This window comes from Psittacula echo, assembly GCF_963264785.1.
Source record: "Psittacula echo genome assembly, chromosome: 4".
NCBI classification, from domain to species: Eukaryota; Metazoa; Chordata; class Aves; order Psittaciformes; family Psittacidae; genus Psittacula; species Psittacula echo.
The window spans coordinates 104,450,666-104,465,295 of NC_137738.1; the positions used below are offsets into that span (position 1 = coordinate 104,450,666).

At 38.0% G+C, this 14,630-nt stretch overlaps 1 protein-coding gene across 1 annotated transcript; it reads right to left on the bottom strand.

Moving 5' to 3' along the window:
* Window positions 1-2,872: 2,872 nt before the first annotated feature.
* LOC308220155 (cysteine-rich venom protein TEL1-like) lies at window positions 2,873-10,996 on the bottom strand (the record flags this gene model as incomplete). The annotated part of the gene is given in 8 exon segments (XM_080615949.1): window positions 2,873-2,972; window positions 3,779-3,873; window positions 5,602-5,747; window positions 6,434-6,521; window positions 6,999-7,118; window positions 7,775-7,836; window positions 10,807-10,813; window positions 10,815-10,996. Coding segments are annotated over 8 exon segments (786 nt in total). The 5' UTR covers window positions 10,983-10,996.
* Window positions 10,997-14,630: the final 3,634 nt, after the last annotated feature.

Genomic DNA, 14,630 nt, shown 5'->3' on the forward strand with positions numbered 1-14,630 from the left:
TGTGTGTGTGTTCATGTATGTGTCATGTCATTACTGTTGTCTGAACCGCATCTCCCTAGTTCGCAAAAGTCTTTTGTGGCTTCGTCAAACATGCTACCAAAGCCAAAACAACATCCACTTGTCTGAGTTACTCACTGAAGAAAGTTTGGTTTGGCAAGATCGGCTCATGACAAAACCATGTTGGTGTTTTACACTGCTGATTACTATATGACAGGTAAACAGCTTGTTCCATTATCTTCCTGGATACCTAAATTAGGTTTAATGACCTTTAGTTCACTGGGTCTTTGTGGGTGAGACGTGAGAGGCTGATTTTTACCTCATTATGCTACATCTTTCCTCTTGTGAGTGACTGAGAAATCAGTTCTTGTGGTATGGGTTATGACAGAAGGAAATAGATTTCTAGACCCATTATTCCTAGTAAATGACTCTTTTTTAGGAGTGTACGTAACAGGTCTACCCATTTCCTTGCTAACAACACTGGATTACTTACTGAGTTATCATCATCCTTACTTGAATCAGTGTTAATTATTTAAGAGAGCAGTAATTCATGTTCCTGTGCTCACATCTATGTCCTGGCATTTCTTAAATTACTAGTAGAGATGTACCTGAATGGGAGGGCAGTATACCATGGAGGAAAAAAGTGGTGGGAGTGTGAAAAAAACCCAATCAAAACAGTAAGCACTTTGAATTGTGAAATCAGGTTTCTAGCTTACTGCTCATCTTTCATACTAGAAGTAATGCCACCAAAATGAATGAGTCAGAGGTGTGTGTTGAAATTGCCACTGAAATGAATGCGTCAGAAATGTGTGCTGAAGTTATTCTGTACTGAAGACTTTGGGACATGGAATCTTAATTATAACAGCAGCTTCCTTAATAAAAGAGGACTAGGATGTGAAACCATTTTATGTGAGACTAAAACAATATTTAGTCCTATTGTTGACTGCACAGAAAATCACCTGCTTCCCAGAGGTCACAGAAGTGGGTATTGCATGTTATTTATGCTAATGGCCATTTCTCTCTGAAAGAGAGTCTGAAGGAAAGCTGTTTGCCTGACTTCTGGTTTTGCGCAGTAAATCTACAGTTTCTCAAATGAACTGTTTCTGCTTATGCTGCTAAAGAGTTGGGCTCCTTTCGAGACATAATGCTAATAAAGTCACAAAGTTGGTGGAGGTTTAATGAACTTTATTCCATGGTAATAAGAAAGAATGAAAATTACAATGAGTAATTTAATGACTGATACAGCAAAAGCAGATATTAAAAAAAAAACATTAGAAGACACCTCTACTTATTATTGAAAACAAAGTTTCCAAATGCAGGGACTTTCCTCTTGGCTATGTATTATTGTGAATTAAGTTGTTTTCTCAGACAGTCCTTTTTCATTAGAAGGCAGGTTTGGTTACCTGTATTTATGTTGAGTGTAATCTTATATTATAAGCAGGAGCATTAATTTAAAGGAACTATAGTTTTGTAGTTAGTTTGTTTGTTTGTTTTCTTTTACAGCTGAGCATTATATGGTAGAATGTATGTCAGCATATACATTCTAGACATAGACACAGATTCTAAACTGGAATAGTACTAGTGGAAACTAGAAACACTCTACAAATAGAATATACATGTACATCCTCTTATAATTTTTTCTCATGTGAGCCACTGGACTAAAGCTAGTCCTTCTGAACGTAAGAGAGAGGCAGGATGGATTCTGTTTTTGTGAAAGGAATCACTAAAGAGATCGATGTCCAGGAAGGAAAAATTGAGCCCATTATTTTATTTCAGTTTTTCATTGGCAGGAAGAGGGCAATGAACTTGAAGAAGCTATGGGTACATCCAAGGAGACTTTGCAAAGTCAGTTGGAATAAACATCTCCAAAATTTCAAAGCTTGGCTGAAAATAAATTGAAACATGAAATTAATCATAAATGGGAAATAAAAACATTTCTATTCAAAACATTATTTTTGTGAATAATTCTTTCCTCTGTAACTTTTTCCTCTTTGTTGCCATTTACTATGCAGAAGCGTCCAAAATCTCTGACCACACTTACAAAAATTCTAAATTTAGCTATCTCAAGGAGATTTCTCACTAAACTTGTAAGATGTTTTGAAGTCTTTTTCCTTTATGCTACAGCCCATGATGAAAAGTAGTTTAATTACATAACAGAAGATAGAAATTAAGTCTTCTATTGTGAGACTCAGCTCATATGCTCTTATGGTCTGTTAGAATTCTTAAAACTCAGATTTGCCACTTGCTCTTATCAAGTGTGTTGCTACTGCTACTTGATCAGCCACCACAGTTCAAAGGAAGAAGAAGAAGAAAAGATACAGAAGTACCCTCCTTTCCTGACATTTCCTAGATTCAAATATGAGAATTGTGTCTCCTGGGTATGGTAAACCATACAAACTGCAGCTGGAAATTTGGAGGTCAGATGGGTACGGAAAACCATACAAACTGCAGCTGGAAATTTGGAGGTCAGATTTCTGTGCTGCCATTCCTATAGACATGTATCTGACTCCACTTGCAGTCAACACATCTCTTTATGCTAAGAAGTATTCATGAGAGTTTCCATATAAAGACCCAGACATTATCATCTTTAAAGAAGGTATATAGGCCATATGAATATCTTGATTCATGAAGGGGAGGGTATATGGATCCCAGTGTACATCAACCACTGTCTAACATTTGCCAACCCTTGCAGACTCTTTCTTTGGTTTCATTCCACAAGTTGTATCACCTAGGTAAAGCACCTAACATGGTGAAGTGTAGTTCTGTAATAGTGCTTTTGGCTCTGTATTTGAATAAATAATTAAAAAATATTCATTTGCATAAATTAATTGGTATTTTTTAAAAGCATCAACTTTATCCAAGTAAAATTAAATTCTTAGAACTTACTGCATAATCCATCATCACAAGCATCAGGGCAATCACCACAGGGTTCTCCTTTTTTGTAGGGTGTCTGAATTGAACTTATTAGATTCCCCCTGAAACAACAACATAAGCTGTAAAGTCACTATAACATATTTGAGGAGAAAACTTAATTATATGGATACATCCATGTATTAATTTATACCCAATCCTCAGTTTTTCCCCAAGAAATTTATATATATATATATATATATATAAAATACATAAAAGATATATATGTATATGTGTGTGTGTGTGTTAGGTTTTGGAAAGGTTTTGGTAGTGGGAGCGAAATTTGCAAGGGTGGCTTCTGTGAAAAGACACCAGAAACTGCTCCTATTTCAGACAGAATCAGTGCCAACTGCTCCGAGGTTGGAGCAGGTCTGAGGGGGAGTGATAGAGTAGCTTAATGGGCTGCTGGTGGTCGGCCAAGGTCCACCCACCACCAAATATTACAGTGTGAATGTGAAAATTAATTTTAGGTAGTTTATGAAAACACCATTCTGCCTTGAAATTCCCACTGCATTTTTTTGGTATTACTTATAGTCTTCACTGTACTGTACCTATTGGCATGACTTTCTGAACCAAGATATCAAGTAGAATGTGGAAAACACTTTTTAATTTATTTATTATTATGAAAATCAGAATTTTTAGGCAAATGAAGTTTAATCTGAAAATCAGTGTCACTTTTACATATTTTATGCTTTTGCTCCTTTTGACTATTCCTTTGATGAGTATGTTTCTGTCTTTTCATATTCCTAATACGGTCTTCAGACCTGTACCTCAGCTATGGGTGATATGCCCTAATACAAATTTCACTATCTATCTCCCAACTAATTTTGATAATGTAATAAGGAGTTCTAGAATCAGAATCAATACGTACATGGGGCAGTATTGGCAGACATAAAAGTATTTGTATGTCCTGTTGGGACAGAAAGCGACAGCACATCCGATTTGATAAGAATTGTACCAAACCACCTGTAGGTATAGGAATAAAAATCATAAGAGGATGAAAAATATGCATTTTAAAATCAGTTAAGTACAAAATACATTGCAGAAACATTTACAACCAAGGTAAATCACTTTATTTACCCTTTATAGTAAAGTATAAGTCCCACCTTCTTCAAAAAACATTTTTTTTCTCTGCTTTTACCCCTGAACCAAGTAATATTTAAAATAATATCATAAAAAAGACATGGAACTGTTGGAACAAGTCCACAGGAGGGCCACGAGGATGATCAGGGGACTGGAACACCTCCTGTATGAAGACAGGCTGAGAAAGTTGGGGCTGTTCAGCCTGGAGAAGAGAAGGCTGTGTGGAGACCTCCTAGCAGCCTTGCAGTATCTGAAGGAGGCCTACAAGGATGCTGGGGAGGGACTCTTCATCAGGGACTGTAGTGACAGGACAAGGGGTAACGGGTTAAAACTTAAACAGAGGAAGTTTAGATTGGATATAAGGAAGAAATTCTTTACTGTTAGGGTGGTGAGGCACTGGAATGGGTTGCCCAGGGAGGTTGTGAATGCTCCATCCCTGGCAGTGTTCAAGGCCAGGTTGGACAGAGCATTGGGTGCCATGGTTTAGTGTGAGGTGTCCCCGCCCATGGCAAGGGGGTTGGAACTAGATAATTTTAAGGTCCTTTCACAGAATCACAGAATCCCGAGGGTTGGAAGGGACATCAAAAGATCATCTAGTCCAACCCCCTTGCAAGAGCAGGGTAACCTAGAGTACATCACACAGGAACTTGTCCAGGGGGGCCTTGAATATCTCCAACGTAGGAGACCCCAGAACCCCCCTGGGCAACCTGTTCCAGTGCTCTGTCACTCTCACAGTAAAGAAGATTTTCCTGATGTTCACATGGAACCTCTTATGCTCCATTTTACACCCATTGCCCCTTGTCCTGTCACTGGACATCACTGAGAAAAGCCTAGCTCCATCATCCTGACCCTTTACATATTTGTAAGGTCACCCCTCAGTCTCCTCTTCTCCAAGCTAAAGCGACCCAGCTCCCTCAGCCTCTCCTCATAAGGGAGATGTTCCACTCCCTTAATCATCTTTGTGGCTCTGTACTAGACTCTTTCAAGCAATTCCCTGTCCTTCTTGAACTGAGGGGCCCAGAACTGGACACAATATTCCAGATGCAGCCTCACCAAGGCAGAGTAGAGGGGGAGGAGCCCTAACTATTCTATGATTCTATAGGACATAATGGTAATAATTTATCACACATACATATTATAAGTTTGAATTAAACTGTCTCATTTATATATGTTTTCATTTTGTATTCTGTGTTTCATGCAGGTGAAAAGATAAGGTTATCAGGAGCCATTGTCCAAGAAATTCTCTGAGTCAATGGAACTCTGTAGAATATAACAAACCTATTTTTATTTCCTTCTTGATATTTTAATAACTCTATTCTTCCAGTGTCTAAGCAATTTTCAGAGGTTGGACAAACAAATAAGTTTCTTCCCTTTGTTTCTTCCTGAAGTCTTGAAACATCAGTATCTTTAATCTTTACTCCATAAAGACACTTAGCTCATTGTTTTCTATTTAATTATGTTACTTTAAAAGTTTTCACCTTGTTTTGTCAGAATAACTCTTGTATGACCATTGTACTTGTTCCCTTTAAGGATAATGAGAGGATAAAAGTTGTTTAGCTAACATAGAAACATTTATATATTCTTCCTGAAATATGAAAACCTGGCACTTACTTGAGTGTAATGGCCAATCACAGCACCTTCTGTTTTTGCTCCAATTCCGTATTCAAAATTTTCCTCCTCATTGTACCAGGACTGAATAACATCTGGCCATGAGAAAGCGCCAGTTGACATGAAGAGATTTTCCCCACATTGTACATCTGAAAAGAGAAATATACTGAGAAATGCAAAAAAGACACGTGTGAGAAACAGACAGCAAAGAAAGTACGGTTTCTATAGGAATTCTCATCCCAGATGGGACAACAGTGTGTTTTGTTTGTTTCCAGTTCAGTGACATCACCCTTTGTCAATACTGGAGTTGTCACTTGACCAGTTTGCAGCATGGGCAGCTTGTTTGGCTGGTAGTTGTTGAAAGACCTTCTGCATGTCTGTAGATAACACTTGCACATGTACACCACAGATTCATGACTGTAATTTTGTTATTTGCAAATTTGGACCTTCAGTTTTTGAACCTTCCTTCCCAGCCAGTTTCATCCAGCACATGCAGGTTGGTTTTTGTTGTAAACTGGGTCTAGAATCTTTTTTTTCTGATAGGTATTTTGAGAGATGATTTTTTCTTACTATAATTTTTTTCACCCACTGAAGAAACTGGGATATACCTCTGTAAAACTGATGCAGGTGGAATGAGAATAGGATTGAATTTTTTTCACTTACTGAACAGATTTATATCTAGAATTTTGACTTTTTACCATGCACCAAAAAAATCACATTGTATATAAATGGCATCTCCACATAAAACAAACAAAACAAAACAAAACAAAACCCCTGAAACTGGTCATTTCAGTAATACATACAATATTATTACGTTAGCACACATTTCACTTACTGGTTTTCCTCATGCTAGCAGGACTGTGTCTTAAAGTACATTCATTGGCCCAGCTTTGGGCATTCTTTGCAGCTGGAGCATTCCATTCCTTAATGAAAGAAGGAAATATTAGTCATTCAGACACATATCAATTAATAATCCTTATGAACTAACAACATTTGGAAATTACACTTCAAATCAGGAGAAAACATATATAAAATAATTTTCTTCCCCTTTTTGGGGTGTAGGAACAAAGTTACTATACATTCAGAACAGAAACTGTGAAGACTGACGAAGAACACATCAGAATCAATTAACAATGCTGTGACTCTTCCTTTTCCTTTTCTTTTTTTTTTTTTTTCCAAAAGAAAGAGATATTGTTGTTCATATATCACAAAATTTTCCAGACTTCTTTTTCTACCTGCCCAACTTTGCGTTTCTCTTGGTGATGGCCATGCTCAAACCTTAATAAAGCTCTGGAGAGTGAATTTGTGGCTAAATAAAATAATGTGACCTTGCATACAGTCCTGTATTTCTCATAGAGTCCATTATGCATTTTAAAAGAGATTTACAGCACACAACTTACCATCTTCAACATGTTGCTGGCAGTTGGTTTTACTCCTCTCCTGAGGGTATTATGTGTGTCAACAATAAGGTTTTGCTGATCTGTTCTGTTAGTTGACAGAGCATTGAAATCTTCAGGTTCCTAAATTGAAAGAACATGTTATATTTCTCTTTTTCATTTGAATGTAACTAAATCCTGTATCCTGTCTAGGAAATATTAAAATACCAACATACTAATATCAATCAAAGACATGATCCTTGTGATGAAGGAAATACTGTGATATGCTTTGCCTCCAAAGCATCTCAAGGGGTGCTTCCATGTGCAGTAGCACTTTCAGTGGTTCCACAACATAGAGCTTCCTGTGTCATATCTGCCAGCCCTCTGGATGGCTGAGATATCCTGGAACACCTCTTCAATTTAGGCTACTGGATCAGACTTGACAGGGGGGTTGGAACTAGGTGATCTTTAAAGTCCCTTCCAACCCAAACCAGTCTGTGATTCTATGATCTTTGTGAGGTCCAAACTACTAGATCTGTGTATTGGAGCTTCTGGCAAATAATCGTTTCTGACCCAAATCATAAGCAACACTGAGTCTATAGATTCTTTAGCACGTAAGTGTGGAACCAGTCTACTGCTTTGAAATTAAACAGACTTCAAGGATAAATGTTTTCCAGATCTTAGATATCTCATTAGACTCTTTCTGCATATGATAGTGTGCAAAGGAAAAGCCATATTCTGTCAGACCACAAGTGCCCAGGTCCCATCCAGATTTTCTGAGTACAAAGTGTGCATCCTACCTCTGCAGTGGACAGAGGCACCACAACTGTGAGACACAGGAACACCACCGACAGAATCATCTCTGAAAAGGGGAGAATGAGGATTTAATTTTTTTTTTTACTGATCTTTCATTTCTCTCAATATATAATGCATTTTTCTGTGTATTTCCTGGCTTATAGTCAAGTAACAAGGTAAGATTTCTTTCTTTCCTCCTTCTCTCTTCCTCCCATTTTTAGAAGTAAAAAAATAGTTATTTCCCCTCTGAATATCCAAATTTCTATAAACCAAATGCTTTCTATATCTCATACTCCCGGCTATAATCCTGGCCAAATACCTTCACCTGAATTCACAGTATATTCATGAGGACCTTTGTGCTTCCTTTCCCATAGGAAACCTTCTGTTTATTGCCATACTGTAGAACAGCTGGGATGAGATGCTGCTTTTAGCTTGTTTTAATCTGAAATGCCCCCTACTCCTCATTGCTTGCTTTGGCTGGTCTGAATTGGTTGAAAGGGGAATTAAACTCCCAGCCAATATGCAGATCTCTACATTTAGGTGTGCAGATCTCTACACTTAGGTGTCTGAGTCAGGATTTAAAACCCTTACTTAATGATCAGCACTGTGAAGCCTTGCACGTGAGCTGGAGCAGAACTGGCTGGACCAGAACTGGGCCAGCTTTGGCTTCCTGGGAAAGACCTGTTTCAGAAAGCTTTTTTTTTTTTCTTTTTTTTTCTTTTTTTTTTTTTTTTTTAATTTTTTATTATTATTTATTTTTTTATGACAGCTCTTGATTATGTTACAGGTAGTGTGAAATGACACCAGAAATGAGAACCTTCTCTCATTAAAGAAGCAACTACCAGACCCTGGATTCTACTTGCTTAGGAGGCTCAAGATGCCATTCCAAACCACTATAGTGATCCAGGAGGTAATGCAGGTAATTTAAAAGTTCAGTTGTCTAGTTACAATCAGACATAGGAGTTATATTCAGGTTGTTTCTGCTTAGCTACCTTGGGCAGGCAAGCAGGTGACTAGAGTGGAGTTTACTTATTTTGGCATTATTCCCAGCCTCCCACTCCAAGGGAATTTATAGGCATGTTACCACAGTGATATATTATTAGCTTAACATCTTATTTGGTTTTGAGGGGGCTGCAGGTTTTAACTTTAATTTGTTCTTGGGGAAAGGCCAATAAGGTTTGCTGATCTATTCACACTCAGCAGAACCCCTTTACCTTGAGGCAACTATTTTATGTAAAACACAAGGTGCTCCGGCTCTTGGAGAACATGTGGGTAAGAAAAAATTCCTTTTTTCAAATGGTACAACAAGGCCCATTTTCCTCACCAGCTTTTTTACATTGCACTGGAGGTGACTCACAGTCCCCATTCTGTAGGCAAAGATGTTACTCCAGCTCTACTAAAGAACAAAGAGTGGAAGTGGGCTAGAGTAGCTATGGGCAGTTGTAGCTCAGAGGCAAAAAAAACTAGACAGACTGGCCACATCTGTACAATTATACTCTCACAGCCTCAAAATATGGTAGCTTATTCCAAGTATTTGTAGTTGAGGAAAGATCTAGTTAGTCAGAAGGAAAAACGTACTGATAATTAACAGTATAAGTAATTGATTTTCTGTTCTAGATATTGATTTATGTCTCTTATGTTTAATTTTGACATCACCTGTGCCTCTTTGAAGTGCTTCAGGATCACAGAAGTTATTCTAAATTTTCTACCTCTTATTTCTCAAAGTAGTTACAAAACTTTGCAATGTATATGACCTAGGTGTTTAGTAATAAAAGATTATACTCCCAAAACATGAAAAGCTATTCTTTTAACTTAATTTCTGACTAGAAAGTAAAAGGAGTTGGGGGTTATTTTTAGCTGTATTCAAGTTACAAGCAAAACTGTGTCTTCTGAGTACGAAATGTGATGATATGCAAATAGAAAACAACCTTTTTTGATCTTAAAGTGTGTAAAACCAAATTGTTTCAAAAGAGAAATAACTTTTCATTGAAATTCTGAATCTTTCTGTTTTGCAAAATCAAATGAAGATGCTGACTTAAAGACATGGGCAAAGTATTCATTCACTGTAATATTTTCTATAAATTAGCTTTCAATTAAATATAATTGGTAATTTAATACATGATACAAGTTTCAAAATGCCATTGAAATGATTTTTAAGATCTAGCGGGTTTCCTGCTCCAAGATATTAACATACTTTTGGCAATCCCACTGATTTCAACCAAATGCTTATAGTTTATGAGATGTAAATTTAATTGCTCTGCATTAATTTCTAGGCACTGGTCCTAAAATCAATCTCCCTGTCCCCCTCCCTTGTTCCCCCTCAATCAAACATAAATCAGGACATGTGCCAAGTCTTACTGACTTTCCTGCAACTCCATCTGTGTACAGGGATCTGCCACTGAAAGATGGTGCTTTAGCATCCCGAGTTTGTATGAGTTTAGCAAACTTATGTGAATATGTTTTTCCCATCTCTCCTCCTAAAAAAAAAAAGGTGTGTCCTAAATGGTTCATACAATTCAATACCCATTACAAAAAAAATCCTCATTATTTTTTATTATCCTTGAAAAAGACCGGGAATGGAATAATACTAGCTGCTATTTCACTTGTACAGTATTATTGCACAAAGTCCTACTTAACAATCACCTTGTACATTGGTGGTAAATTGCACAGGGTGGTAATTTCCTCACCCTGACAATAAATTGTGATAGCTACATAAAGCAAGAGAATATACTGAACTGAATATATATCTAATTCAACAATTTGGTCTGTCTCTTTCAGTACTTACATATAATCTGCCTAGGTACTAATTTCTTGCACACAGGTGTTTTTTAATCTGTTTTTGATTATTCATAAATTTTCTCTTTTATTTTTTTTTTTCGGGTTGTGTTACACTACTGCCTATGTAGTTCTTATTTTTCAATAAATAAAATCCTCTTTCTGTGACTGTCCTAAATTGTTGAGGAAGTCATCTGACAATAGGTTGCATTTTAACACATGAAAAGAATTGTGATACTTTAAGCAAACAGATCAATCCTACCTTTTTTTTTCCTGGAAGATCAGAGGTTTCTTCCGTCCTTCTTCGGGTAGTTGTGGAAGTGACTGGGGTTCTTCACTGGGGGGAGATTTATAGCTCTTCTGTTTCCTGATAGGACAAGGTGACTCAGCGTCACAGGTGTTATAGAATTCAAATAGTGACCAGATAGAACTGTGCATTGTCAAGTGCACAGTCTTCCAAGAAGGTTGTGCTCCGTTTTTATTTCCTCTTACCTCTTGTACTGGAAGAGACAAAATACTCTGAAATGAGGTTTGTATGTAATGTTCCTTGTATGTGAAATTTGCAGTCAATGTTAATGCCAGGTACAAAGGCTCTGTGCTAATGATTGACGCATCCAATTATAGTAAGACTTGATCTTAATCTCCAGCAATGCAAATAAACTCAGCTGGCTACTGGGGTGCCTCTACACTGACATTGGTGCAAACAAGATGGAATCTTTCTTATTGACTTTTCCATGAGGGTAAAAGAATGTATTGGGCCAAGTTCCTGTTCATGCTATGGCTTCTTTACATCAATCCTACATTGTAAAAGTCAAAGAAGGAGACAAGGATATTTCTGTCATTGATACTTTTACCCAGTAGTGGATAAAGATTAAGAGGTTATTGTGCACACCACTATTAGAGCACATATTTGTTTTGGCATTTCTGGGTATATGGAATAAGATGAGAATGGGTGGAAGTACTGACAAATCAGAAGGGTATGTGTATGCACCTTGACTGTTTCTGTCCACATTTAGTCTCAAATAATTGCTGACCAGAGCAGCTGTCATTGCTTTTATATATAATGTGGTTATTTTTCCATTTAAATTCACATCTTCCTTGCTTGTAATCACTCAGCTCCTACTGTAGTCTCTTGTAAAGTGTGCCTTCAGAACAACCTTTTACTTTTCATTACCTGGGAAACCCATATATTTGCTCTACCAAACAAAATGGTAGCGGTGTGATTTGTTGGTTTATAATTGCATAGAAAGGAGCACACGGTTGGCAAACTTGGGGTTGACACCAAGTTGCAGGCAGCAGTCAATATGCTGGATAATACGGCTGCTGTTCAGGTGAATCTCAAAAAGCTGAAGAAGTGATCTGACAGAAAAGATCCAAAAGTAAATAGCTGGGAGGACTGACTGTCTAGGGAACAGCTCTAACTACAAGCACCTAAGGATTGTTGGTAGACAAGTTGCATATGAGTCACTTATTCATCGATGACTTGCACGAAGGGATCGAATGCCTTCTCAGCAACTTTGACGACGATAAAAAACTGGGAGGAGTGGCTGATACCCTAGGGTGATGTGCTGTCATTCAGAGGGATCTAGACAGGCTGGAGAGATGGGCGGAGAGGAACCTTTTGAAATTTAACAAAGGTAAGTGCAGGGTTCTGCACCTAAGGAGGAATAACACCCTGCACCCGTACAGACTGGGGGCTGACCTGATGGAAAGCAGCTCTGCTGAGAGGAATCTTGGGGTCCTGGTGAACAAAAAGTCATCCATGAACCAACAGCAATGTGCCCGAGAATGTCAGTGGTATCCTGGATGAGCAGGATGAGCACTGCCAGCAGGACAAGGGAAGTGATCCTCCTTCTGTCCTTAGCCCTAGTGAAGCCTCAACCTGGAGTACTGTGTACAGTTCAGGGCTCCATAGAAAAAGAGAGATTGGAGATCATGGAGAAAATCCAGTGAAGGCCTCCTAGAACGATTAAGGGTCTGGAACTTTGTTCATATGAGGAAAAGCTGAGGGAGCTGTGCCTGTTCAGCCTAGAGAAGGAAAGGCTAAGGGGGGATCTGATTAATATGTATAAGTATCTGAAGTGGTGGATGTCAAAAGGATGGGGTCAGACTATTCTCAGTGGTAGCAGGTGATAGGATGAGAGCAATGGGCATAAACTAAAACACAGGAAGTTACACCTGGGCATGAGGAAGAACTTTACTGTGAGGATGATCAAGCATTTGAAGAGGTTGCCCAGAAAGGTTATGGGCTCTCCTTCCCTGGAGATATTCAAGAGCCATCTGGATACAGAACTCTTGAGCTATGGAACACATCCTGAGCTACATGTTCTAGGCAGCCCTGCTTTAGCAAGAATGTTGGACTAGATGACCCCCAGTGGTCCCTTCCGTCCTCAACCATTCTGTGATTTTATGATTTTTTGATTCTGTGAGTCAACAGTGCTCCCTTGTAATAGTGAGGACTAACCATATATTGCACTGTATTAGGCACTATGTAGAGTGAATACTGAAAAAAGAATATATGCCTGTGTTTTCAGCACTTTTGAAACTGTTTCTGGACTACTGTGTTCAGTTTTGCAGTCCCCAAAATAGCAAAGATGAACAAACTGGAGTAAATCGAGCAAAGGGCCACTACGTCAGAAAGGGGAAAGGTAGAGATGGATTTGTTCACAACACGGGCATGAGGTAAGGACTACAGATTACAACCCTGACTGGATATAAAGAAAACATTTATAGTGAGGCTTGTCAATCCCTGAGGCCAACTGACTAGTGAAGTGGTAGTTTTTGCATACTTGGAGATATTAAAAAATGGACAAGGTGCTGAGCAATGTAATTTAACTTTCAAGTTGGCAATCCTTTGAACATGGTGTTAGAACAGATGAGCTTCAGAGGTCTTGTACAACCAAAACTATTCAAAAGTTGTGTGATTTTTATATTGTTTACACTGGAAAAGTACCAAATGAGACTTGTCTTATTTTAGTTGTTGACAGATATGACAGTTTAATTAATTACAGTGGAAACCTCTAATTGTTGAAATTGAGAAAGTAAGTGTTACTAGGATAATTGTTATAACTGTTACTAATGGAAAAGTTTGCACTCTGGTGATCTGTGATTCTGGCAAACTGTGGCTCCTAAGGTAAAGACTATAGGCTACTATGCAGCAATGGACTGCTAACTCATGTTCATCTTGTTGTCCATCAGGATACTTATGTCCCTTTCAACAAGGTTGCTGCCCAGTCGCACAGATAGTAGCCTGTGCTGGGCTCTTTGATTATATTATAGCATAACTCTTAGACTGGGCATAGAGGTCCAGTTCCTCCTGTCTGTTGGCTTTAAGTTCGTACTTGCTGCCTGGGTTCGAACCACAACAAACTTGGATATAAAGGACTCCTACCAAATCTTTTCTAGTGGAAGTGCCATAGTCTCCTTGTGCACAGGGGACGTGACATGACCTCACCCCCCCAAGATTCTCAAGCAAAGCTAACTGCTAAAATGTGTATCAGGGATGATAAAAGGTGGCTATATCAAGTATTTTCATCTTGACTATCAAAAACATACAATGCATAAGTACAGGCTTAGAGATTGTCTCTCTGGCTTTACAGCTCAATCTATTCATCTTATTGGCCCCAGTAGTGATGTTTGAGAGGAAATTGTTTTTCTGTTGAGCTCTCCTGAGCTTACTATGTACTATTTTGTTCTCAGAATTAATTTTAATAGTATATTGAACTGAAATGCCTTCTTATTCCTAATTAGAAAAGTCTGTATTAGGCTTACTGTTAAAATAAGTTCTAAGACAAACATTTACACTCTTGAATATCTGCTAAAAGTTGACTTACTAGCATCCCCTTCCCTCCACCCACCAACACACAGACAAAATGTCTTTTCATTATAATTTTCATTAAATTTGGGAAATTAACTTCTTTGATGTCATTGAAGCTAGTTAGACACATTTCCCTTGATAACATATGAAGAAAAATGGACACTTCCAGGATGTGAATAATTTCATCCTGTATCACTTATTTAAAATAGATTATACCCATAAAAGCCTACAAATGTTTGGTTTTCTTCATTTCCTCTAAATAAGGCCTA